Source organism: Daldinia childiae (assembly GCF_008694065.1).
Source record: "Daldinia childiae strain JS-1345 chromosome Unknown Scaffold17, whole genome shotgun sequence".
In the NCBI taxonomy this organism is placed as follows: domain Eukaryota; kingdom Fungi; phylum Ascomycota; class Sordariomycetes; order Xylariales; family Hypoxylaceae; genus Daldinia; species Daldinia childiae.
The window spans coordinates 58928-85683 of NW_022984658.1; the positions used below are offsets into that span (position 1 = coordinate 58928).

The window sequence follows — 26756 nt, forward strand, 5'->3', positions numbered from 1 at the left end:
AAACGGAGAGAGAGGGAAAGAAAGGAGAGGGGGGGAAGAGGAGAGAGGAAAAGGGGGGAGAGGAAGAGAAGGAAGGAGGGGGAGGGGAGGGGGGGGAAGGGAGGAAAAGGGGAGAGGAAGAAGGGAGGGAGGAAGAGAAAGGGAAGAAAAGGAGGGAGAGAAGGAAGAGGAGAGGGAGGAGAAGAAAGAGGGGGGAGAGGAAGAGAGAGGAGAAGAGGAAGGAGAAGGAGGGGAAGAAAAGAAGAAAAGGAGGGAGGAGAAAGCGGGGAAAGGAGGCGGAGGAGGGAGGGAGAGGGGGGAAAGAGAGAAAGAGGGAGGAGAGGGAGAGGAAGAGGGGGAAGAGGGAGGAAGAGAAAGAAGAGGGAAAGGAGGGGGGAGGGAGAAAGAAGGAGGGAAAGAGGAAGAAGGGAGGAACGGAGGAGGAGAGAAGGAAAGAAGAGGGGAAAAGGAGAGGGGAAGGAAAAAGAGAGGGGAGGAAGGGAGAGAAGGGGGGGAGAGGGGGGGAGGAAAGGAAAGGAGGAGGAGAAAAGAAAGGGAGAGGGAGAGGAAAGGGGGAGGGAGAGGGGGGAAAGGAGGAGAAAGAGGAGAAAAAAGAAAAGGAGAAGAAAGAAGAAAAGGAAAGGAGAAGAGAAGAAGAAAAAGGGAAAAAAAGGAGAGAAGAGAGAAAGGAAGAGGAGGAGAAAGAAAAAAAAAAAGGGGGAAGAAAAAAGAAGAGGAGGGGAGAGAGAGGAGAAGAAGGGGGGGCAAAGAGGAGGGCAAGAAGGGGGGAAGGGGAGGAAGGGAGGGAGGAAGGAGAGAAGAAGAGGAAGGAAGAGGAAGAGAGAGAGAAAAGAAAAGAAAGAAAGAAAAGAAGAAGGAAGAAAAAGAAGAAGGAAGGAAAAGAAAGAGAGGGAGAAGAGGGGGAAAAAAAAAACGAGGGAAAAAAAGAGGCCAAAAAGAAGGGGAGGGAGAGAGAGAGAAAGGCCGGGGGGGGAAGAGAGAAAAAACGGAAGGGGGGGGGAAGGAGGAGAGAAGGAGGAAAAGAAGGGAGAAAGAGAGAAAGGAAGAAAGGGGGAAAAAGGAGAGGAGAGGAGGAGGGGAGGGAGAGGAGGGGAGGGAGGAGGGAGAGGGGGGAAGGAAGGGAGAGAAGAGGGAAAAAAAGAAAGAGAGAGAGAGGGAGGGAAGAAGAGAAAAGAAAAAAAGAGAGAGGCGGGGGGAAAGGGGAGGAGAAAGGAGGAGGGAGGGGAGGGAGGAGAGGGAGGAGGGAGGGAGGAGGGAGGGGAGGAGGAGGAGGGGGGGGAAAGGGGGGGGAGGAGAAGGAGAAAGAGGAGGAGAAAAAGAAGGAGAGAAGAGGGGGGAAGGAAAGGGAGAAAGAAGGAGAAGAAAAGGGAAGAAAAGGAAGGAAGGAAAAGAAAAGAAAGAAAAGGAAAGGAAAAGGAAAAAGAAGGAGAAGAAAAGAAAAGAAAAGGAAGGAAGGAAAAGAAAAGGAAGAGAAGGGAGAGAAGGAAGAAAGGGGGGGGAAAAAGAAAGAAAAGAAGAGAAGAAAGGGAGGAGAGAAAAGAAGGAGAAGAGAGGGGAAGGGGGAAAGAAAGGGGAAAAAAGAAAGGAGGGAAAGAGAAAGGGGGGGAAAAAGAGGGGAGAAGGAGAGAAGAGAGAAAAAAAAAGGAAGAAAGAGGGGAATTAGATAAGGAGGAATAGATAGAAGATGATTAATTAGGGAGGAAGGGGATAAGAATTTTTGTAAGGATAAAGATAATAAGATATAGATAAATTTAATTAAATATTTTAAAAATATTATAAAATAATAAATAAAATAATTAAAAATATTATATAAATAAATATAATATATTTATAAAATATTTTTAATTAATTTTATTAATTTAAAACCTATTAGCGTAAGGCTGAGATAATTAGCGCAAAACTAAGATGTAAGGCTAATAAAGCTTTACCTTTAACATATTAAAAATCTCTTGACACAAAACCTTAAGTAAACTTAAGGCAATACCAAGGCATTTGTACACTCGTAGAATCTCGTGGTTTTGTAGATATATCGGAATAGAGTAAGGGTTGGTAATTTAGAGCCTATCAGTAGAAATATTGGCTCCGGGCATACTACGCGCTTCGAATCGCTACCGATCCCTATACGCCTTAGCCTACATTATATCTAATGCTACATAAAGAGAACGAGTCTTCCCGGCTTGAACTTCATCCCTAAGTTATAATCGACTGGATAACACATCTGCGAGAGTCTCACTTATGCTATCCCCTTCCCACTCGTCGATATTAGCGGCTTCCCATTCTATCTGAAGATACCGCAGGATAGCCCAGACCTGATGAAACTCTCTATCGCTCTCCAGATCCTGGTCGTTATCAGGATCAAATTTCCCATGTGTCCACTCGCCATCGTTTTCCCAACTGAACTGAAGAGTACGGACGAGAAACCGAGCCGCATGATCGAGCGCTGTCCAGTTTCCCTTACTCGGCGTCTTAGAGCTGACGTACTTGGGCAACGCGAACGCATTCTTGGACCTGCACCATCTGAATAGCTCATTGCAATCTACATCCTCGATCTCTACTTCGGCTTCGAGGTAGTCGCGCCGATACTCTGCGAAAAAGGGGTCGATGAAGTCACCATCTAGGATCTGCCGCAAGAAGTGCTTTTCATCGTCGTGAAACCCGAGATATATGCAGAGCGTATCGTAAGCGTGCTGCAGAGCCAAGAGTCGTTCCCGTGGGATAGCCTTGCTGGTTGCCATCATGCGGGGTGGGTATTTAGCGAATGACCTTTTGCGAGGACTAAACTGGTAGTAAGTGACTTATGAGAATGAAAGTGCCAAAAGTTGTTGTTCTAACCAGAGTGTTTTATCCTTATACCACTTAAGTGTTTATCTGATCTTATGATTGCCTTTAGAATAAATAAGGGAATACGTTATTTTGAGTCATCTCCCCACCTCCTATTTAGTAGTTATCTGTTTCATATGTGAGGAGTAATAGTCGATATTCATGAGGGACAAAGCTGCGGGATCGCGAGGGGCTTTGCATCGTACTACGCGGGAAGGGCACGGTCGGCCCAATCATGATGCTCACCAGGCTGCACGATAGCTGCATCCCCAAGTCGGCATGGCGTTAAAACGTTACGCATGGTACTTGCGGAAACCGTATATTCCCCGGCTATCTAGAGCTATGCATTCAGCCATTGGCGCATGAGGCCTCCTAGCTTCGAATAGTTGGGTATTTGTTGAGGTCGCTCAGACCAAATCTTGAGCTTTGGAACTTGTTAAAGCTACGCCATGATTAATTACCTGACATTAAGTTACGATTGATATTTAGGAGGTAACCAACAAGCCTGACTATTCAATGATTGAGCGACAAAATATATTCCGCAGTGTCTTTAATTATGAGATGATAGAAATAGAATAAGTAACAGGTAGGTATATTTTTTATACCCTAAGTTAAAAAATTAGTCCTAATTTGCTATAACTACCTAGACCCCCTAAACAATAAGAAATATGATATTTCCCATATAAAAGCATTGTATATCCCGACAACACTGCCTAATCTTGACCATCTATAAAGTATCCTCTAAGCGAAAACATACGCAAGAGAGGGAGACATGATTATGCGTGATAAGAGTCCTGGGCGTGACATCCATTGATATTGGTGTACTTTGATTTTGTACCCGAGCCCATCTGACTTGCGTCTGCTTTCCCGTTTCATGTTAGAATCTGGAGGAATTTCTGTTCTGGTATACTCTGTAACCGTATGTAATAAGCTTGGAGCGGATGCGCGTCTTTCCTGACAACATCTTCTCGAAGGTACGGTAAGGTATTTGGACCTTGTAGGCTTGCCGCTCCTAGGTCTTGGTAAACGTTTAGCTCCTGGAAATTCTATATCATATCCAACCAGTGGATCTGGGGCCTTTATTGCTGGGTTTAGGTGACTAAGTCTGCTTCGCCTTTTCCTTGCGCCGTCTTGGTGTTCCACCCCCTCGCCGATTCTGGCACCTAACTCTGAGCGTCGAGTGGTAGTGTTGTTCTGTAATGAGGACCGACTAGCTCCGTTTATAGATTGCGAGTGTCCCCCGGTACAAGATGCAATTCCGGAAGCCGATGGTCTTGATGGATACTCGGGAGGGACGGGAGTACAGGCTTGACTTAGGAACTGGTCAGTGAGGTTCCGCCACACTCCGAGACAGAGAGCTAGATCTGCAGCGATTTCTTCCTCAAGGTACCTCTGAAACTCTTCAAACTGCTGGGCATCAATCCGAGGGTCAGTGGCTAATTTGAATGATCGTCTGTGTCTCCGTGCCGCATCCAGAGTATCGGAAAATTTTGTCGCCCGCTCTTCTCTAGGCTGTTCGAGTATGCGAAGTGTCTTTTCTCGCTCTTCCCTCGTATTAGTCTCTTCTGTTGGCTCTGTGTCTTCCTCGGATGATTCTAGGGAAATTGAGCAACGGAGAGACTTGCGGCATTCATGTAGTAGGCTGATGTGTGCGCCACTGTCTGGTAAATATAGCCGTGGCATATCAAAGGTCGAATCTGGGGATGAACTAGATAGTTCATCTATTTCATCTGTTTTCAGCGCTGCCTTTTCTCCATTAGAAGATGGCTTCCTAGACCTCCACTTTGAAAAATGTCGTTTCGACCATAGGCGGCGGAAGAATGTTCGTATGCCGCTAACAATCTTTCGCGACGACGACACAGGCCTGGCCCCATCAAGTTCATATGGATCGTTCCAGTCTTGTATAGTGATATGCGGAATAAGCATATTGGAATCCTTGGTTGACATTTTATACCAAGTCGAAGTAAAGAAATCTACTACGAGACTTATAAGTGATTTGAAAAGAAAATGTAATGATATGGATGATTGGGAGAAGATATAGTTAATGGAAGGAATGTAATAGAATTTTAGTAGAATAACAGGTACCTAGATAAATGTGTCAAGACGTTGAGAAAGGGGCTAACGAAGTATTCAACAACTGAGAGACCAACGACGAACACTTGGACGCGATAAGGTTCTCGACATGATTGGAAGGGTTGCGTTTGAATTAAACCACAGACCAGTCCAATGCATATGGTCACAGCAGAGACCCAAGTTCAATGTGTCAGTTTAGTATCGTGCTTTTAATTTTGAAAGATACCTAGGTAGGTAGTTACAACTACAATAGATACAATAGGCTAAGCTCTACGAGAAAGGATCCTATTAATTTGCGAACGACCATAGAACTATAAATTTAAAGCTTAGGTATAAGCCCTCGAGCAGGACCGTTAATAACAACCAAAATACCAACTCACGGGATAATAAGCTATCAAGAGAGATACCTATCAGCGTATTTGGCGGTTTCGTTTTGTATTTCATCTCCTAAAGCGTCAAAGGACTCGGACCTGAACTTACTTGCATAGCTCAAGTAAAGATGGTTTGACCATATTATAGAAGGCTATGTTGAGACTACTAGTCTAATTGTTTGAATGTATAAAGGTTAAGGTTACACTGTGCTGCTTAGCTTAGTAGGAGTAGGTATCTGTTTACAAAGTTGGAAGTGAATATTTATCTAATACATATCTCATTGTGCTCCTTGAGATTAACTGCCTAATATTTTTATATCTGTTTGACATTTGTTCACTTTAATCTTTGGTATAAATAGGAGAGTTAAAAATTGCTATTATTATTAGGTCATATAAGGAGAAATATTTAAATAGGGGCTTGAATTAATCAGCTCAACAGTCCGTCGGAAATATTCAATGTTGCTGCAACCCCCTCAACATGTCAATGGATGATCCCCGCATTACATCACCCCCGAATTGGAAAACATCTCAGCATCATGCATTTTAGAAAATATGTAGATGTATAGTTCCGGAACACGTAACATTTTGGTTGACGTCCACTTCGTATTCATGCGCCCGGGACCTCGGCATTTGATGTAGTGTAATGGCGTTAAAGCCCTTCATAATATATGACCTCTCTACTTAGAATTAAACAGTAATTTCTAGAAATTTATATGCCACTTTGATTTCATATCGTAATATATATTAAATATGAAGTCAACCCTTTTCGTCGCAACTGGCGTCCTTAGCTACGTGGTGGCACAAGCCAACTTCCCAGTAGCACTTAATAGTACGTTCGAGACCTCTGGGGTACGAAATGTCCGTGTTGACACAGGTACATACGGGACACCGGTAGAGGAATACCACTATTTTTATGATCAATGGCCCATTGGACTCGCTGTATCTAAGAATGGGCGAGTCTTCACCTGCTACACGCGAGGGACGTACGCATACACCTTGGGTGAAGTCGTTAATGAGACTGCCGAGGTGGCGTACCCTAACTTAGAACTGAATACACCCCCTCAAGGACTTTCCGCCGTTAGCAACGGAATCACATTCGGCAGCAGTAACGATGAGAGTCACTTTATCAGCGTGCAGGCACTATATGTGACACCTGATGACACGCTCTGGGTGCTCGACACTGGACGCCCTACTATCATCCAAGAGGAGAAGATTAGCACGCCATACGCCGCACCGGGTGGCCCGAAGCTGGTAGCTATAGACTTAACTACAAATAGCATTAGAAAGACGTACACCCTACCTCCGACGGTTCATTATCCAGACTCTTACATGAATGACCTGCGGTTTGACCTTCGGCCTAATGTCACTCAGTCAGGAGGCGGTATTGCGTATATTGTAGACAGCAGTAATGAAGGGAGAACGGGGTTCATCATGATCGACCTCGCGACAGGGGAGTCCTGGAGACAGTTGAATCAACATCCTAGTACTCAGGTTATACCTGAAGTCGTTCCCAGTTATAATGGCATTCCGTTTTATCTACGCCAACATGGACATCCGCTCGGTTTCCAAGAAGAGGGTATTGATGGGGCTGAGCTAGATCAATACGGAGAGGTAGGCATGTGAACTCGAAGATATCGAGTACGACTAACCTTAGTAGGTCATGTACTACTCTGCACTCACTACAGATTATCTATACTCGATAGAGACTCGGTATCTACGAGCAAACCCGAATAACGACCCGCTCGCTAATAAGAACGCCTTCGATAACGTCAAGAATTTAGGACAGAGGGGCGGAAACGCCAACGGGTTCACTGGAGACAGCCTCGGTAACGTGTATATGCTAATGCCGGAGCACAATGCAATATTTATATACAAGTACGCATCTATTTAAGTTGATTTTTAGATTTAGGGTTGTATAAGATGCTAACATTACTCAGTTACACGTCTCGTTTAACAGTACCGTACGTTAGGGACCCTCGTATTGTCTGGCCAGACAGCGCCAACGTGGGCTGGGATGGATACCTCTATGTGACAATTAACCAGCTGCCGTACCAACCAAACTGGAATAGTGGAGTCGATAGAAGAATATATCCAGGGTTGATACTGCGCTCTAAGCTCCCCGATGGTGGCAGCAAGAATACATTATTAATGTAACTCATGAGCGTACTTTGGTAAAATATTTTTGAAACATTTATTTGTTTATTTATACATGTTCTTCTACTATCCCCGAAGAACAATAAATGTACACTTTGACGAAGTGAAGGCATTAATTTGTGCTTCCACGTCCTCCTTGTCCGCTCTCTGGACCATGTGTGTTAGACCCTGACTTGAACCACCACTAGCATTTTAATCCTTTCACTCCTGCGCCATCTTCGTGTTCGGGAAGCTCTGCAGTCTTATCTGCTCGTGCAACATGAGGGTCCTGTTTATAAATATTATTAGAGAAAGACTACCTAAGGTTAGGCGACTGATGGACTTGGCTTACAGTCTCGTTGCCGGCACCGTGGATGATGTTGTGGTCGGTCTCAGGCGAGAGATCTTGAGCGTTGTGGGCTCGACCGCTTCCGTCTCGAGGCATATTGATTTAGAGATATTTTTGACTTAGTAGCGTGATAATTGTAGTGTAGTCTTGTTTCCTGTCTAAATATGAAATAATTATAACTTACATCTGCGTAGCTTGGGTTTGGGTATTTAAGTTAACGGCGACAATGTCTCTGACGTCATCGACATTATAAACATCAATACATTTTCATGAGGTCAGATTTACGTCACGACGAACGCGAAGGTGAATATATTCGCAGATCTCGGTTAATATGATTGATAATGAAGATTCTGGGGATTTCTAGTTCATCTTTAAAAGTCACGCCTACGGAGCATAAGTGGCTGTTATAATATTATAAAGATCATAAAGTAGAGAGTAGTGTGATGAATTATATTAGTTAGCTTAAAACGAAGTTATTTAAGGCGTTCTTATCTGAGGAATCTATATAGGACATGGGTTTGATGAATAGCTTCATTTTCGAGTGGGGAAGAGATTGGAATACACCGATAGTATACCTTTTCAACTTGAATCATAATTACATCGTGAGTTTGTTACGAAACGTTCCTCGGAATGATTAATCTCAAAATGCCCGAGCTGAGACGTTCTCGGAGACGAATTGCGCAATTCTTTACATGCCTCTTCTTTCTGTTATTGGGTAATCACGCCGAGTTGCGCGCAGGATGACCCCGCATATTGGTAAGCAGTCTCCGTCGATGCCGGTAGAAACCTTAGGTCCGTAGATATAAGTTGAAGTCGTGAGGCCGGAGTAATTGTATTTTATTCCAAATATCACATTTACAGCCTACTCTCTTGATATACTCCCTCCAACCCCCCTTAAGAAAATGGCGACACCAAAGATTAAGTTGTATACGAACCATCGTTGCCCATGTGCGAGCGCCCCGTCCAATTCTCATGGGAAAATGAACTGATAAATACATTCATTAGGGGCTCACCGAGCACACATCTCTCTTGCCGAGCTCGGGCTGCCGTTTGAAGAAGAGATCATTGACTTGAGCACCCCCCGTACTGCCGAGTATCTAAAGATCAACCCTCGGGGTTTAGTTCCGTCTATTGAGTATAACGGAGAGATCCTCACCGAGTCGGGTATTATCTCCGACTTCTTGGCTGACGCTCACCCGTCTCATCTTATCCCGGTTTCAAATGCCCCTGGTGGAGCCTTGCAGCGTGCTAGGATCGCCTTCTTCGTCGATACTTTCATCTCAAAGGTGAACAGTAACTTCTTCAAGGCCTCATTCGCCAAGAACGATGATGAAGTAGAAGGCTTTGTCAAAGAGTACGTCAATGCAGTCGTGAAGGAACTCGAGCCCCTCCTCGCCAATGCCGCATTTTTTTCAACGGCAGCGACAAGCTTACGCAGGCCGAGGTAATTAGTTATTCCCGTTGCTCACATTGTCTAAATTGCATGAGCTAAATCATTCTAGGTTTTGACGGGGAGCTTCATCATACGACTTTTCACACTACCAAAGCATGGTATCTTGCCTGCGCATATACTCACCGATATCTCCTCCAAGGCCCCTAACTTTTATAAATGGGGAGAAGCTGTTTCCAAGCATCCCAGCGTGACAGGAATATATAACGAAGAAGACATCGTGAAGAGTACGAAGGAGAGACTGGCTAAACTACGAGCGGCTTGAGCGTCTGATTTAGGATCCAACGATAGTACCTATCCTCTAATTTATATTTTACCATGAGACTTTGATGGCATACGTGTCTGTATTTGGTCTCTTCCTAATGCTAGTAAACTGCGATTTAATACTAATCGCTAATGTGAAGTGTAAAGCACGTTTACAACATAGAAAGGTAAGATGATGCTTCAACCGAAGTATTTTGGTTGAGGTTTTGCTAGCCGAGTTGCTTTGGTTCCTTTAGTTGTCTGAGCGAATCTTCAGGGAGACCACCGTCTGGCACTGTAAGTGGGCTGGGGCTCTTATAAGATAGATAACAGGTACCTAAGGTATATTTGTAGAAAACTTTGGTAAAGCGCATTGCAATCTATAGATGCTAAAGGTTAGACAGTTTATAGACTAATTGTGCTTCTATTTTCGACGCCTGACCACCTTTACGTTGGGTAGAACAAGGCGTTGTCTGAGCTTCAAAGTACCTAGTTAACCTAAACTTGTTGTTTGATTCCGAAATCAAAAGCTATTGCGGGCGCGTAACATAGTAAATCATCTAGTTTGCTATATTTATATTTCGGACGTTAGTGGAGTATGTAATCTTTCCGAGTGAATAGTCATACGTGATACACAATCCGATCGGTCTCTTAAAAAAAGGCCATTAATAATATATCTACGCCGCGAATCGAGTGATGCCTAGGGCTATGTCGGAGTTAATACGATGGTCGGCATAAGTAGTTGACAAGGTCTTGTGATTGGATTAGCCACTTAAAAAATGAATCTGCCCCGGATTTTGGATACCTTGCATTATTGAAATGTATTATTAACTCGGATATGTCAACGAGGTATATGAATAGTAGTAGATTACTTTAGTTAAGATCTAAGCCTTTAAATTGTTACCTATGAGCTCGTTATAAGAGTATATGAGGTAGTGTTCTTACTATTCCTGAACATATTTATGTAAAATTAGACCCTTGTAGCCCACGTAGCCAATATTTTCATATTTATAAATGTGAGGTAGTTATGCAGAGCTTTAGGGCGAAGCAAGAAGAGGTTAAGCGCCCGCAGCCCACTCAAAAATCCTACATAGATATCCCTCAACCCATGTAAATTGTCCCTCTTTTCCATACTCACATACCGCTCTTACTGGGTATTCATTCTAAGCTGTTCACCAATACCTTACCCACCGACGCGTCTCTGTTGCAGTGCGATAGACTAAGGTCTAAGAGCAATATTTGTTGAGCCTAATCCGCTCATTTGGAATCATGGGCTCCTTGCTTTCTGATCGCGCGTATATTGGTACACGGTGAAAGGTCTAGGATATTGGCCGGATACAGATGGGCCGACCCGAGGCGAGAACCCAGAAGTCGGACGCGATGAGCCGCGATCTTGTACATTTAACTCGGAAACCCCAGTTGTCGCCCGATTCCGTAGGTTCGGGATCAGACTCCACTGAATATGGACAAGAAGCGACTTTAGAGTCGTCGGGGCCAGCTAGCGGCGAGCTTATGGTAATACCCGGAGTGGCCGGATCGTCCAGTAGTTCAGGACAGACTCCGAAGCTGAAGCCGAAGCCGAAGTCGACAGGTTCTAATCGCGGCCATCGTAAACGAACACATGCTCCCGAAGTCTGGGAAACGCATAAGGCGGAGATTGGCCGCCTTTACCTTGACGAGAATAAACGGCTCAAGGATGTGATGGAAATTATGGAGAACCGATGGGGCTTCCGAGCATCGTAAGCTTACGAGTTTCCCCTTAATTTTCTTTGTCCATTAACTAAGTCAGCTTTTAAAGTCAAAAGATGTACAAGACGAAGCTCACGCAATGGAAATTCTTCAAGAATAATCGCCAAGCTGACGTAGCAAATCTCCTTTACTTACAGCGTCACCGTCTGGCTATCGGCAAAGAAAGTACGTTCCGTAGAAATGGTAAATTAATCGACGTAGAGGCGTATATGAGGAGAAGAGGGGTTAGCGCGTTCGATCTCGTCGAAGTGGCGGACTCGGGCGACTTGCCGCCAACTGTAAGATGCCGGACACCGCCTTCAATCCCGAGGCTTCTGGACTCCCCTGGCGACCTCTGTATTAAGGAGAGATTCTTCCAATGGACATCTCAGAAATTCATCAAGCCCCGTCCGATAGATACTGACTACTTGAAGAAGTTGGACGCCCATCATACGAGCAATGCCCTCCTTTCCGTCCAGCTATTGACTCACGGATGCTGGCTCTTCTCGGAAGGCCGTAATCAAGAGGGTGGCTGGTTCTGTCGAGGTGCTTTTGCCCTTCTACACCATATTCTCGAGACATCTGCGTCCTTATCCTTCTTCGAAATGATGATGGCGATCCAAAGGTATCCGAACGCAGAGATCATGAGGGAGCTTTGGAGCTATCTCTCGCGGTATGCTGCCGCTATTGATGGGGTAAACCAACCACTACATCGGGTATTGGTGTCTTTCGCCAGGTTTTCACAGCAGCACAGTTTAGAACACAATACCAACGTATTAGACTGGGCCCTACAGTGGGCCTCGGGTAGGTTTAATAGCTCGTTTGACGGTAAACCATTTGACTACACTTTACTGAAGCCGTGGGATCTCGGACCTATATGGGATTCATATCACCGGTACTACTTATGCCTGAATCATTGGGAAGTCGATAAGATACCGACAGCAACCTTACCAAATCTAGAAAGGTTCAGGATCCATCCAACTTACGAGCAGACTTACTACTTATCTTTGGAAATCAATGTAGCTGGCGCGATGATAGGCTCCCAAAAGTCGCGTTGAAAGTTCTAGAGCAGAACCAGTCGTCTCCTAAGCCTTCAGACTACCTCGAATTTGTCGGCGAGTACTGTATGGCCCGTTATAGCAAGACACGGTCTGATGGGGACGATCCTACGACGAGCGTCGACCATAAATTAGCAAGGGAATACCTTGAGTCCGCAGCTAACCTCCAAGGGAGAGCCTGGCCACCTGGGAAGAATTATTACGAAACCTTAACACTTCTCGAAAGCTGGTATCAGGAAGCTAGCGACTACGAATCTGCAGACGCCACTCGAAGAAAACGCGATCATGATTGCGCAGATATATTCAGCTCATTATCCAGATAGAAAATCCCTCGATGCTCGCGGGAACATTACAGGGCTACGTCCTCCAGCAAGGATACTGAGTACAAAATTATTTACTTGGTAGAATTGGATATCTCGACCTACCGGGATTTCATCCGGCAGCATTATTTCCTACCAAGCCAAGATGAGACATATGCTGGCCTTTTCCGTTTAGAAACCTCTCACGAAGGATGGAGCTAGCTAAATAAGAACAGCTTTTGAAGAATAGAGAGATTATCGTGGAGATGCAGGTTCTCAGATTGGCTAGGATATAAAATGTGATGTGCCGTGGCATACTACAAGTTTTGTGATTGGTTCGTTTGGGTTTATAGCTTGCCTACATTAATAATAATCAAGGAACTATACTATTCACGTCGCATCCGGCATGAGATAGCCATGTCTGTTGTTCTATACGTGGTAACCAACTTACTCTCTTTATACCGCCAAGTTCTATTCCAGACCTGGAGAATCTCCGTGCAGCCACAAATATCCATATAGTCCCGGCCCCTCTCGTCCGTCGTGTAGCTAGGGTTAACGCTAACTCCAAAATGAGGTTGCAATGAATTAGCCGGCAATACTACATGGTTGTTGTGATCGTGTGGGGAAAGGGGGGCGATCAGCCCCAAGAGGTCTGCTGAACGCTGGGGTAACAGGGGATCGCTTAACATTTATGGCTACGTGTGCTAGAACAGGTATGCGTGCCCATAACGGCAAATCCAGACCGCGAGTTGATATGTGGATTCCTTGTTCCAAGTGTCTGGGGTTGTCATCATGCATAGAGTATGCCATGGGTGCTTGCTTCTTAAGTTGGGATATCTAACCAACGTCTAGCCAGGCAAGTAGACCCTCAAACACAATCTCTTCTTTACTCACGCGACTTACAATTTCTTCGTTCATCGTCAAAATGTCGACAGACCAAGAAAAGGCCCTAGGGGTCAAGGACCACTGGAAAGCAATAATTGCGATGACCCTGGTGTCTCTAAGTTCGTTCCAAGTGGGTTATTACACAGTCCTTAGTGGTTTCTAACTTCTATGACCGATATCCTACTGTCAAGGTGTACTGACACCTTTTATGGTAGTATGGACTCGACTTCGGTATTATTGGCGGTCTTCAAGCCATGGTACCATTCCTAAAGGTAATTCAGTCATTCCTAAACGAACTAGTAGTATCTCACGCTTTATTTTCAAGGTCTTTGGGCAGGAAGACCCATCAATTCCACTTGGATGGAATATTCCATCCGATAGGCAGCAGCTTATTGCGTCTTTGATGGTCCTAGGCGCCTTTGTGTCTTCTTCGTCTGCTGGATTTACTGCTAAGTATGTCGGCCGAAAGCTATCTCTGTGGATAGCATGCATTGGTGTTTTTGCATCTACCGCTATCATGCAAGCTACTACAAACATAGGTGGTCTATATGCGGGAAGACTGATACTTGGTCTTGCCAATGGGCTGCTGATGACACACTCACAACTTTATGGTACCTCGAACAATTCCTTTTCTTTAATTATAAAATCAGCTTCTATGTGTACTAACTGAGGTGATAGTAAGCAAATTATTTAGTTCTCTCAACCTTAGAACAACCTAAATACACGACGAGGTGGGGGAAGACCTTGTCAAGATCCTATAGGGATAAGAAAAAAGAAAATGAAAAGAAATCTATGATTCGGAAGAATAATGGGGATGGTTCGATGTTTCGAAGAAGCTAATCTTCAAGCATATATCTTAATATTGCAGAAACTAACATGTAGCAGATCCAGGTATGCAGACATGTATAGCGCTGACAACTACCACATGTGACTTACACCTCAGCTTAGGAAAGTGTTCCTAGCCGTTACAGAGGATTGGGCATATCATTCCTCACATACTGGGTCTCATTCGGTAAGAATCCGCATCTTGCAAGCATTCGACCATATAAGGTGTACTCTTCCTAACTTGCCAAGGATCCCTTATTGGGACTATCGTAGATAACTTTACAGCCAAGATCGCAACTAAGGATGCCTACATTATCCCTTTAGGTATCGTCCACATTGTTCCCGGGATCTTGTTTATCGGACTTTTCTTCATCCCCGAATCGCCCCGCTGGTTAGCTGCGAAAGGGCGATTTGATGAAGCCGAACGGTCCTTATATCGATTACGGCCTGAAGGATGGTCTGTTTCGCAAGAATTGACAGATATGAAGACGACTCTAGAGGCAGAGGCCAGACTACAGTCGGGCATCGGATACATGGATCTCGTCAGAAACCCCATCGACCGCCGCAGGACAACCGTTGCTATACTTGCTCTCACAAGTCAAGCAGCATCGGGTGCGATGTTTGTCATATGTTCGTACATCTACTCGCTTCTAGTTCCCAGTACGTAACTAATATAGGCAGCTTACGGAACTTACTTCTTCGAGATGGCGAACGTAGGAAACGCTTTCGAGAACTCATGTATCCTCACTGGAGTGGGGGTGGCTGCCCTAGGAGCTACCGCCATATTAATTACCAAATTCGGACGTCGACGACTTATGATGATTTCAGGTTTTATTTTCTGTGGGATTTCTCAGCTCATCATAGCCATAGTATACACAATCCATCCCAATACAGAAAGCTCCGGAAAAGCTCTCGTTGGTATGAGCGTCCTCTACATAGTCGCCTACAACTCTATGGTCGCACCTTATGCATGGCTATCCGGAGGCGAGCTCTCTTCGCAGCGTCTACGTTCGCACACGTTTGGTCTAGCTACAGGCGTCGGGTTCTTCTTTGCTGTAAGTCCTTCAAAGTCTTCATCCTAGGGTTGAAACTAATTATACATAGTGGCTTACCAGTATGTCTCAATGCTTCATAAACGCTAGGTATACTTGATGTTTAGTACTAATTTGGTGTAGCTTTTACAGCGCCGTATTTCATTAATCCCGATTCGCTAAACTGGGGACCGAAGTATGGTTATATCTGGACTGGTTCTTGTGCCGCTGCCGGAATCTGGATCTTCTTCTTCCTGCCCGAAGCGAAGGATCGCACATTAGAAGAGATAGATGAAATGGTATGCCTTTCAAACTAGCATGGATATAGAGGAATTCGCTAACTTTCGTGAAATAGTTCGAAGCTCAGGTTCCGGCACGAAAGTTTCGCAAATATCGCTGCACGGGAAAGCATGCAGCCCTTGGTGAGAAGACACAAACGGAATACATCGAGGAGAGGGCCGGTCATGATAAATAAGATGATTGAGAAGGTAAATTTTTTATACCGTGGCTACATGCGGAATTCACAAGTTTTTTGACGTTTTAAATCAACCGACATCAACTCCGATGAAGCAATAATATATCACATAACCACGTATAATTCACCTAGGCTTCAATAACAACCTTGGCGCGGTAGACTTTCACTATTTATTAAAGAGACAGACATATGTAAGCGATGAAAGCGAGTATAAGTTATAACGAATCGTTCAGATAGATACCTAAGTAGCTTGTGCATGCAAATTCATAGTCTATGCCGCAATAAGTTCCTTAACAACAGTATCATATGTTTCCTCAGCATTCTTCTCCGCGTCAAAATCAAAAATCCATTCTTGCCTTGGGAACTGAATCATCTCGGGGTTCTTCTTTACCTTCTCCCAGTCCGTCTTGTGCCACATATCTCGTGTACTCTCGCCGGTCTTCTGGGTCTGGCGGACGCGATCGTATCTTATCTTCTCGTGTGCTCTGACAGAGGTCGGTACGTTTTCCTTACCGCCTCGTCGCAGACACACAGCAATAACTACGCCATCTTCGAGCGCCTGAGTTGCTCCCTGGGCACTTGTGGGGAGGAATGGATGCGCTGAATCTCCCAAAAGCAGGATTCGCCCAGAAGGGCTGACCCAGGTAGGCAAAGGATCCCGATATACCAACTTCCAATCAACGAGCATATCCTCGGGTGTTTTCGAGACGATTCGAGTACACAGAGGATCCCAACCTTTCAATGCCTCTTTAACTTCCGAGAGCTTCCCTGGGAAACTCCACGACTCGTCGATGTCATGTTCATCATCCGGATGAGTTAGCACCCAGCAGCAGTCAGAGCCGTTCTTAATAGTGCTGAACAAAAAGTGCATGTCCGGTCCGATCCACCCGTTAAAAGTATCGCCGTTATTACAGAACTGGGCAGTCTCCGGGTCGGCGAGCATGTCCTTGTTTGGAAACCTATACTTTCTTAGCTATTATCCTATGTGTTAATTAGAGAGCTACTCTTACCATGACCGCCAAACAGCATATCCACTACTCTTTGGCTTATCTTCATATCCAAGTACGGACTTCCGTGCCTTAGATCGTACTCCATCCGACGCGATGACTACGTCGGCGGCGATCTTTATACACAGTTAGCTAACCGCAATAGCAAAATCTCAATCTATCAGGCTACTGACTCTTCTACCATCTTCTAGAACGATTCCAGACTCTTTTTCGTCTTCAAAATATGTCTGAATCTTGTGTCCTAAGTGAATAGGTATTTCGAGATCATCTCTCGCGTAGTTAAAGACTACTTCATGTAACTCGCCTCTGTGACCGTTAAAATTTGGCGCATCCTCAGAGTATTGAGGTGTCTTTTGGTTAATAACAATTTCGCCGGTGTCATATTTGTGAATATTGAACCCATATTTCCTCAGGTCAATACTCAGGGGCCTCATTCGTTGGACTACTTCGCCATTTGACCAGCGGTAGAAAATTCTTCCCGCATTTGGCCCAAATGAGATGATATCTCCAAGAGTCTTAAGCTCTGGGAATGCCTCGTATATCTCGACGTCGTGTCCTTGACGGTGACATTCTATCGCCGCTCCTAGGCCACCAAATCCTAAAGAATCGAGGTTAGAAATCACCAATCAGATACTCGCTTCGGAGGCTTTATATAACTTGCATAGAGTACATACCAGCCCCAACCACTATTACCTTCACATCCGTCTTGGGTCGCTCTGTTGCTCCATTGGTATGGCCGTTAGCTGCCATCTTGATAGTCAATGCACAAAGGAATCTCCCGAGATGGGAGAAGATAGGAGTTTCCTTGTGGCAGAATTTAGAACACCAAAGTTGCGACAGGATAATCAAACTATTTTAGGTGTATGACGACGGCCAATAACGTACTGATACCACCAACATTTAAATATGCCGGTTGCCCCTAATGCTAGACGACTCCATAAACCCAACACGCGATGCGGGGGTGGAGATTCTTACATGGGGATTTCCCCAAGTCGGTGGAGCGTAGACCCTTTCTAGTCACGCTGCCATGTCCCCGAGACCTAAGGTAAGAGGATTCGGCTTGGCAAGGGACTGGATTACGATGTGACCCAGATGGAACGTCGGATAGTTTGTCCGGGGACTACAGCCGACTATTGGGTAGATACCTTAATGACCTCCAAACGGAGTATCCTGGACATATACTACCCCCCGACCTTAGCCTATACATGATCATCGACTTCCGGCCTGGAATGCCTAGAATGGCCGATTGTACGAATTGTAAATAATGCCGATATTCTTGAGGGACCCCATGTTGTAGGAATGCGGTTTAGTCTGGCACAACGGGAGTCAGGCTCGGTTAGTAAGGAATAATTCAAGGACACTCTCGCTATCATCTTTATCTGAGGAGTAAGTACCATAAAATAACCAACGATTATAGCATCATTTCTCACGCCCCCTCACCGTGGATGTGGATTATGTTGTAAGGTCTATGTAGCCAAAATGACGTCGAATCCAGAGTGGGGAGAGAAGACTTCCGGACTGGAGGTCGCCAGTACTTATGCTCAGTACATTAAAGGCAGAAATGGTAAGTATATCTTCCTGTCTAAGACTTTATTATGGATCTAACGAAGCAAATAGTTCTAATTACCGGCGTGGCACCAGCAGGTGTTGGTGAAGGAACCGCCATCGCCTTCGCATCTCAGAAACCTGCAACTCTGATCCTGGTATCAAGGACCAAAGAAAAGCTCGATAGCGTAGCATCACACATTCGAGAATCATACCCAGAAGTTGATATACGAGTCGTTACAATAGACTTGGCATCCCAGGCCTCAATTCGCAAAGCGGCTGCTGAGGTCGCTGGTATAATCTCGAAGTTAGATATACTAGTGAATAATGCTGGTGCTACTTACAATGCTCGCCGTTGGACAGCTGAGGGGATCGAGATACAGTTCGGTGCGAACCATATCGGACCGTTCTTATTTACAAAGCTCATGCTACCTCTTTTAAAAGAAGCAGCTAAACAATCACCTGCTGGGGCGACTCGAATTGTCAACCTGTCTAGCCACGGACATCGACTATCTACTATTCGATTCCACGATTACAATATTGAAAACAAGGAGGTCCCTGAAGAAGAAAAGCCGTTTTCTCCTTTACCACCTACCTTCGGAAGGATCCAAGAAGATGGCTACATGCCTACCATTGCATATTCTCAAAGCAAAACCGCTAACGTATTGTTCACGCTGTATCTCCAAGAGCACTTACAAGCGAATGGGATTATGTCGTACGCCGTACACCCAGGAGGTAGAACATAGCCTAAATCTCTTGATCCTGAAGAACCGACCAACTTATTGTTCGTATAGGTGTTGATAGCCAGCTTGGCCGAGAACACGATGAGGAGATGGCCGATGCTATTGCGAAGACGTCCACGTTCTGGAAGAACTGCGATCAAGGCGCGTCGACGACCCTTGTCGCAGCGTTAGACCCGGCCTTGAATAGTGAGTCTCTCTATCCTCTATTCACTAGCTTGATATATTTTCTAATGTATAATGCCAGCTCGCGGTGGTCTCTACTTGGCTGATTGTCAGTTCTTCCCCAGCGCAGACTTCGCTAAGGATCCCAACATAGCTGAGCGTCTTTGGTACTTAAGTGAAGATCTGATAGGGGAGAAGTTTAATCTCGAGTGAATGTCGTCTCGGCGAGTCGTACCGCGAAGGCGGATTGCCGTCTTAGGAAAGATAAATCAGTATATAGAACCTGAAGTAGTAACATACGTTACAGACGTCATCTAGCATAATAATTATTAACATAGCTACCTAGGCACTGCGGTGTTCACACGTTCTAGCCTCCTAGGCAAGCGTATTTATAGGCCAGATCTCCTAAAGTGATCTATTATACACATATTTATTCCGTGACACCGTTTCTATTTTAAGCTTAGCTACCAGCTAGTATTGATTAAGTCTCTTAATAAACGTACAGAAATGTGTCCATCGCAAGCCTAGAATGGTATTAGAAAGCTCCGGCCACTGGCCAGATCTACTAATTTGTACAGCACCAGCCCCGGCTAAACCGGATGTATATGTTAGCATAATTGATCCCAAGCGATTATGTGCTTAGAAAATAGGTACGCTCCGTTAAGGGCGTTGAAGGTTTCTTGGAGGTAATATCTTGATAAATAATTATTTCATTTAAACATTTCTTCAGCGAAGTAGGAGAGCTCACCTTTTCTCTGTGATTAGATTGGGGTCTGTAGTCTTATTGAATAGAGGTGCTTCGGTTCTTTACTTTAAATGGCCATTAATTCCTAGGGAAATTCACCATGAGATTAACCTTTGTGGGTGCTCTAATTGGAGCATGGGCAAGCTATGCGGTCGCAGAAACGCTGGTCACTCGCGAGGTGGTAACCAATCTCCCGGCTGGTTGGAAGTTCGAGAAGCCAGCGAAGGCAGAAGAACCGATACAATTGTCAATCGCACTCAAGCAACCTAGAATCAATGAACTAAAAACCCGTCTCAATCGTATCAGCGATCCGCGACATGCTGAATACGGATACCATCTCACGAGAGATGAAGTAAAAGCCTACCAAGCACCCGACCGAAAGACGTTGAATTTGGTCCACTCGTGGCTCAGGTCGAACAAAATCACAAATATAACTAACGAAGGCTCAATGGTGAAATTTACTTCGACTGCTGCGGAAGTTAATAGGATCCTTCGCGCCAACCTAGGATATTATTCTTTCCAGGACTCTTCATCATTCATTCGTGCTCAATCATATGCACTGCCTCGGATACTTGACGGAAATGTCGAGTTTATATATCCAATCTCTAATTTCATGCCACCACCTCAATCTAGACTTAAGCACCGCCCTTCTCGAAAAGCAGCCTTCGAAGCGAGCGACGACGACCAGCCTTGCTCATCAGGTGTCACTCCAGCGTGTCTCAAAAAGCTTTATAATGTGACATATACCGACACTAAAACGCCCATAGAGTCGCCTGTCCGATTCGGAATAGCTGGCTTCCTTGAGCAGTGGATCAAATACGACGATGTTTCCGAATTTCTTGGAAGATATTCACCGGAACTCGCACCACTGAATTATAACTTCACGGTTGTCACGCTAAATAATGGTACCAATCCTCAGCCTAATGTACCAGAATCGAGAGCGGGGTTGGAGGCTAGTTTAGATGTCGAGTACGCTATGGCCCTTGCCTATCCGGCGAATGTGATTTACTATTCAACAGGAGGACGAGGCGAGAAGGTTGATCGTGAGGGAGACTTAATGCCATCGAATAGGAGCGATAATGAGCCATACCTCGAGTTCTTCCAGTACCTTCTTGACCTCAAGGACGAAGAAATACCCCACGTTATGAGTATCTCATATGCTGATGATGAGCAGTCGGTGCCAACTCCATGTACGTGACATCAATAATTTTCTTTCTCCCTTTTGGTCAGCTAAAGAGTTACCACTCTTGAGACATCTAAACTTGTCAACCCGAAGTAATAGCTAACTATTATTGTTAATAGATGCTACTCGCGTGTGCGACCTTTTGGCTCTTGTTGCAGCTCGTGGTATTACAGTTCTCTCTGGATCGGGCGATGGCGGCGCTGGTGGTATAGGGCAGAATCAGTGTTATAGTAACGATGGCCGAAGGCGTAAGATATTCCTCCCCACGTTCCCAGCCAGCTGCCCGTATGTCACGGCTGTAGGCGCAACAGGAAATACTCTACCTTTAGAAGGGGCCGAATTTAGTACAGGTGGCTTCAGCAACTACTTCTCTAGGCCAGAGTGGCAGAAGGGCGTCGTGGACGAGTACATATCTACCCTCAACGGATCTCACAGAGGTCTATATAATGCATCCGGACGGGCGTTCCCTGATATTAGTGCTACCGGTACGAACTACGTCATCCAAGTAGGCGGCTACCAAACCGACGTACTTGGAACGAGTGCCAGCACACCCGTTGTAGCTGCTCTAGTGGCGTTGATCAATGATTCGAGGTTGAAGGCAGGGAAGAATAGTACAGGATGGCTTAATCCAGCGCTGTATTCACAACCTGTTAGGGAAACGCTACAAGACATCACGACGGGCGTCAGTCAGAATTGTGTATTTGGCGATGATAAAGAGCCTGGATGGGAGAGTGTAAAGGGCTATGACTGTGTAACTGGTCTCGGTTCCGTTGGTGACTTTACGAAGCTGTTGAATATGTTAGGGTAGATAATAAAATTAGGTACATTTTGTCAATCTTGAATTTTTTAGGTTAGGTACCTAGGTTTATTGTTTGAGGACCTCCATACAAAATATTGAGCTGATATATGCATATATTCTATGAGCATGCATGCAAGTATATATGGGAATGCGATTAATCAAATAATCTCCGCATTTTAAAGTACGAGGTACCAAACTAGTGGGGTAAATTTAGCAACTTAGCACGCGTTACTGCCATCTCAGTCAGCTTTGCCAGTGTTTACTGACTCCACACCAGCTAAAGATGATTCGCGCTTTGTACTCAAGATTGAAGGTAATTGCTACAATTGCTACTGCCGACTTCGTACTTACTCGTACTTTTTAACTATCTCACAACTTAGTTTACACAACTTAGTTTATATAACGTGATTCACAAGTCAGAGGCCCACACAAGTCAACGGCCCAACGAAAATACATACAAAATACGTCTGTGCGTAACCGTGCACTTTACTCAAAAGAATTCCTATTAAAATTCGGATTTTAAATTTAAATATGCATTTAAATCTTAATAATAATAATATTTTTCTTTATTTTTATACTATTTTTTTAATTAATTAAAAATAAAAAACATAAAAGTGGGTCCAAAAATATCGTAACTTATGTTATAGTGCAATAATATTTTTTTCAATTTTTTTATATATTAGTTTTATAGTTATATAATACATATTTAAATTTGGAAAAGTTTGATTAAAAATGGTTTTAGATTTTTAAAAATGTTGATTTTTGGTTATATTTTGGTTGGGCCGCTGACTTGTTTGGGCCTCTGACTTGTGAATCACGTTACCCTTTTTTTCCTTCTGTGTTTTAGAATTTACTTAACTTTTTTTTTCTTTTACACTATATAGTCCTGTACTCGCACTTCTGTTGCCGTCATTTGTATTCGAAATCACCTTCGACTGTCCGATTATATTCGTATACTTTCCCGCCCCACGATCGATAGCTTCTATGTTCCCGTCTTGTACACGATTAACGTATCTCTAACCGTCGGCATACCACAACCCATTATATCGCGCCTCTTGAATTTAACAACCCATATCCCGTTGTTTCTATTTAGTTATAGATTCTAAGGCCGACCTTTTAACAACTTAATTAATCCGCGATACACGCGTGCTGACGCGTCTTTATCCTCGATTTCTACCTATGCGCTCCCCTTGAAGCTTCTAGAGGAAGAGGAATAGGACGCGGCAAGCTCGTAGATACGTGTTAAGACCACAAGTTTTACGGACCATTCTCGCGCAATGATTCCTTTACGCGCTTAGAACACAATCCCTCCGAATTCGCGACTCAACCTTGGACATTCTGGTCTTGAACATTCAGCATGACGATACTCCAAGTCACACCAAATTCTTCGGAATTGCTCCAAGACGTCGCCAACTCGCTGGGGAAGGCCAAAAAAGTTGTCATAATCACAGGCGCTGGGATAAGTACCAATTCTGGTATCCCAGTATGATCACATCCTTGCTATATTTGGAGACATCTAGGGACTGACTATTCGTGTAGGATTTCCGCTCAGAAAATGGGCTCTATTCACTCATCCAGGCCCAGTTTGAACGGGCGGAGGCCGGTCATGGTAAAGATAACGATGGGCAGGCTGTTGATTTTTCTATAAGCGAACGCCCGACCAAAAGAAGAAGAATATCACATATGACTGAAAGGATAACAGAGCAACATAAACCAACGAAAGCAGCAGACGGCTCGGATAGTCAAAAAGCCCAGGATAGAGCGAATACCTTAGTTGGCAGCACTGATGAAGATATGATAACCCTTGTTCGATCTACGAGAGAGGCCCCTGTAAAACAAGAAGTAGTAGCTTCTGATATATCGTTACAGCGACTTACTAGGTCGCAGTCAGGACTACGGCCACCATTACCTCGACACGCCTCGCAATATTCCGTGCAATCCTCTACATCCCAAGAGTCATTATTCTCAGGCTCCCGACTTTCAAGAACCTCATCCCAGACTGATGACCCACCTCTCTGCGTAGGACAGGGCTTTCGTAACGTTCAAACGAGGGATACTACTCCGAGAGCTGTTCTGGGCAAGGTATTCAGCTCGTCTCCTCTCTCTTCGCCACCGCCTGTTTTATTCGATCCCTACGAAAATGCGAACTCATCTACAGAGGGTAGTTCACGAGAGAGTGCGGAAAATTCTGAGGCATCCGACCAAGAAGACACACAAAATTCCTTAGATCTCCTGTCTTCGCAGACCTCTAATTCGAGCCTACGTAATATGAAAGGACGAGATCTATTCGACTGTAATATATGGGCAGATCCACTGAAGACATCCGTATTCTATCGCTTCGCTACTACGCTAAGGCAAAAGGTAAAGGAAGTTGAGCCAACCACAACTCACCGCTTTATCGCGCAACTACGTGATGTTGGAAAACTTGCCAGGGTATATACTCAAAATATCGACGAAATTGAGAAGAAGATTGGCCTTTCTACGGACTTGAAGAGCGGTGCAGGCAATAAAAGGAGGAAGTCTGCTAAACAACAACTGGTAGATTGGGGGAAGGATTCTAAAGAGAATTTGGAAGCGTCAAAGGACGAAGATGACCCTAATGTGGATGTTGGACAAGCCTCACAAAGCTCTGATACTTCCGGGCGACACATTCCCCGTTCAATTTTAGCTCAAGACAAGGGCGTTGAATGTGTGTTCCTTCATGGCTCTCTACATGCCCTTCGCTGCTTTGTTTGCGGGAAACTCTGTGATTGGGATGAAGATGGACGGGAATCCTGTACGATGTCGGGTGAACAGCCCGAATGCCCCCACTGCGCGGGAGCAACTGCCGCGCGCCAGGAAAAGGGGAAGAGAGCCTTAGGTATCGGCAAGCTTAGGCCAGACATTGTCCTCTATGGGGAAGAGCATCCGCAGTCCGATCTCATATCTCCTATAGTTCAACACGACCTTTCCGTCGGACCGGACCTCCTCCTAATATTAGGAACTAGTCTTAAGGTCCACGGTCTGAAGGTGATGGTCAAGGAGTTTGCTAAAGCTGTGCATAATAAAGGAGGCAAGGTCATATTTATTAACCTAACGAGGCCGTCCGATAGTGCTTGGGGCGACATTATAGATTACTGGATTGAGTGGGATTGTGATGCTTGGGTTGACGACTTGAAAGATAGGAAGCCGCACCTTTGGTTGTCTCCCGATGAGATTTTGCAATTTGAAAAGCAAAGGCGCGAGGCTCTAGCCGAGAAGAAGAGGGAGACTACATCCAAGAAGCGGGAAAGCTTGGGCGAGAAGAGGCGACACACGATCGAATTTGCCAAACCTCGGCCACCACCTAAAAATCCGTCTTCCATGAGAAACGATTACCAATGTGGAGCATACGTAGTTTGGGAGATATTCCAAACCCTAGCCAAGATCGGTGACCGCCCCTTTGATAATCTCGGATACGCACTCCCTTGTCGACCTCCGCCGGCCGTCCCATCTCCTATTCCTAGTCACCCTACTCCGGTATCTCAGACTATCATCCCGACTACCAAATCAAAGAAACCAAGGAAATCAGCACCGGCCGCCCTCGTCTCTTCAGCCAATGCAGGGGCAGATCCAGAGATCAAATTTGGACCTGCTAACAAAGGTACGTTCTTAGCTAATTGCAATAGCCGGAAACAATACGAAAAGGCTGCCCAAGAGCTTGCACGCTCTGGTAAATCTCCGACCCCGATTAGGTTGGCAGAATTAAATCGCAGCGCGACGCCTTATAGAAAGAGTGCGACGCCTCCTTTGTATGAACCGCCCAGTTCTATCACTGCCGCTGTTAAGATTAATCCTCGCCGGCGGAAACGAAAGATGATTGAGGGAATTCCGGTTGGTGGAATCGTTTCTCGAACTAAGAGACCTGCACCTCCACGTTCTACACCAGGCCATGGCCTTAAGGGAGCAAATGACACTGAAAATGGGTTGGCTCCTTCAACAAACTGTAGGGCGCTTCCTTCTAAAGGGCCAATTTTACCTCCTTTCCATCCTGGGTGGGAGCGTTCGCCTCCTGCAAGGATCAAGCCCCTGGAGCCGAGTTTGAATGTATCACCACGGAGTCCACTATCTGACCTGCCACCAATAGCGCGACCCCAGATTTTTGCCATACGGCCAGGCGACGTATCCCATGTTATTTAGCGATCCGCTTATCAAGTTGCGATACGAGACCACAAATTACAGAAGGCCACCCAAGGAATCTAGTGTAGGTGCGTACGACAAACCGCCTAGCCCTTCAGACCAACTTCGATGGGAATTGGCCCAACAAGAAGCCCTCGAGGGAGCTCAGGTACTCGAAGGACTAAAATATTCGAGATAAGGCATGATCCAACACTATGGCTTTTATCTGGCTAGATGTGTAGTAGAAGATCCCGCATGTTAAGCCTACTCGAGGCCCTTCATCTATTAGTAATAAAAAAAAGTATAGCTATATATTATATATGGTTGTCTACAGTGATATATTTTTTTTACCTAAGTTTATGTTATACAGCATATACCTTGAAGTCCTCGTTTTATCTCGACAACAGTTCTCAGCCTTGTCACCTTGAGGTTTCAGTTGGAAGTTTTGTACCTGCCCAGGGGGACTACTGCCAGGTAAGTCACGTTGAGTGCTTGTTTTCATCACTTGAGTACGGAGTACTAATAGGACACCTCTATACGCGTCCGAAACAAATTAACCTAATTAACATTGATGGTAAAACAAGACTTCAATACCTAATTGCCTAAACTCGCTTAGGCCTCTAACCCAACAGTTGCTCTTATTAGCTTATCCATTCCCGCCCTCTTCGCATTTATCTTATTATACATACTCATCG

General features: G+C 45.0%; 8 protein-coding genes across 9 annotated transcripts; 6 read left to right on the top strand and 2 right to left on the bottom strand.

Moving 5' to 3' along the window:
- Nucleotides 1–2195: 2195 nt before the first annotated feature.
- GL218_09213 (uncharacterized protein) lies at nt 2196–2738 on the bottom strand (the record flags this gene model as incomplete). Its single annotated transcript, XM_033586039.1, has 1 exon — nt 2196–2738. One exon carries the CDS (start codon nt 2736–2738, stop codon nt 2196–2198), a length of 543 nt encoding a protein of 180 aa, XP_033439816.1.
- A 3276-nt stretch (nt 2739–6014) lies between these two features.
- On the top strand, nt 6015–7418 carry GL218_09214 (uncharacterized protein; the record flags this gene model as incomplete). The annotated part of the gene is made up of 3 exons (XM_033586040.1): nt 6015–6875; nt 6922–7139; nt 7202–7418. The coding sequence occupies 3 exons, from the start codon at nt 6015–6017 to the stop codon at nt 7416–7418; spliced, it is 1296 nt and encodes a 431-aa protein (XP_033439828.1).
- A 1230-nt stretch (nt 7419–8648) lies between these two features.
- On the top strand, nt 8649–9461 carry GL218_09215 (glutathione S-transferase domain-containing protein; the record flags this gene model as incomplete). Its single annotated transcript, XM_033586041.1, has 3 exons — nt 8649–8694; nt 8752–9190; nt 9263–9461. The coding sequence occupies 3 exons, from the start codon at nt 8649–8651 to the stop codon at nt 9459–9461; spliced, it is 684 nt and encodes a 227-aa protein (XP_033439842.1).
- Nucleotides 9462–10819: 1358 nt separating this feature from the next.
- Nucleotides 10820–15740, top strand: GL218_09216 (Maltose permease MAL31; the record flags this gene model as incomplete). The annotated part of the gene is made up of 7 exons (XM_033586042.1): nt 10820–11178; nt 11238–11971; nt 14559–14864; nt 14916–15289; nt 15339–15348; nt 15410–15564; nt 15621–15740. The coding sequence occupies 7 exons, from the start codon at nt 10820–10822 to the stop codon at nt 15738–15740; spliced, it is 2058 nt and encodes a 685-aa protein (XP_033439822.1).
- Nucleotides 15741–16011: 271 nt separating this feature from the next.
- GL218_09217 (6-hydroxynicotinate 3-monooxygenase) lies at nt 16012–17497 on the bottom strand (the record flags this gene model as incomplete). The annotated part of the gene is made up of 4 exons (XM_033586043.1): nt 16012–16699; nt 16751–16863; nt 16921–17345; nt 17422–17497. The coding sequence occupies 4 exons, from the start codon at nt 17495–17497 to the stop codon at nt 16012–16014; spliced, it is 1302 nt and encodes a 433-aa protein (XP_033439856.1).
- Nucleotides 17498–18226: 729 nt separating this feature from the next.
- GL218_09218 (Retinol dehydrogenase 12) lies at nt 18227–19410 on the top strand (the record flags this gene model as incomplete). Its single annotated transcript, XM_033586044.1, has 4 exons — nt 18227–18311; nt 18365–19007; nt 19061–19221; nt 19280–19410. The coding sequence occupies 4 exons, from the start codon at nt 18227–18229 to the stop codon at nt 19408–19410; spliced, it is 1020 nt and encodes a 339-aa protein (XP_033439829.1).
- A 632-nt stretch (nt 19411–20042) lies between these two features.
- Nucleotides 20043–21933, top strand: GL218_09219 (Tripeptidyl-peptidase sed3; the record flags this gene model as incomplete). The annotated part of the gene is made up of 2 exons (XM_033586045.1): nt 20043–21132; nt 21245–21933. The coding sequence occupies 2 exons, from the start codon at nt 20043–20045 to the stop codon at nt 21931–21933; spliced, it is 1779 nt and encodes a 592-aa protein (XP_033439849.1).
- Nucleotides 21934–23281: 1348 nt separating this feature from the next.
- GL218_09220 lies at nt 23282–25651 on the top strand (the record flags this gene model as incomplete). Of its 2 annotated transcripts, XM_033586047.1 has the most annotated exons (4): nt 23282–23407; nt 23464–23533; nt 23948–25546; nt 25638–25651. In XM_033586047.1, 4 exons carry the CDS (start codon nt 23282–23284, stop codon nt 25649–25651), a joined length of 1809 nt encoding a protein of 602 aa, XP_033439854.1. The 2 variants fall into 2 exon arrangements, with proteins under 2 accessions (XP_033439854.1, XP_033439855.1); XM_033586046.1 differs by lacking the exons at nt 23948–25546; nt 25638–25651 and adding an exon at nt 23805–23947.
- Between the last annotated feature and the right edge of the window lie 1105 nt (nt 25652–26756).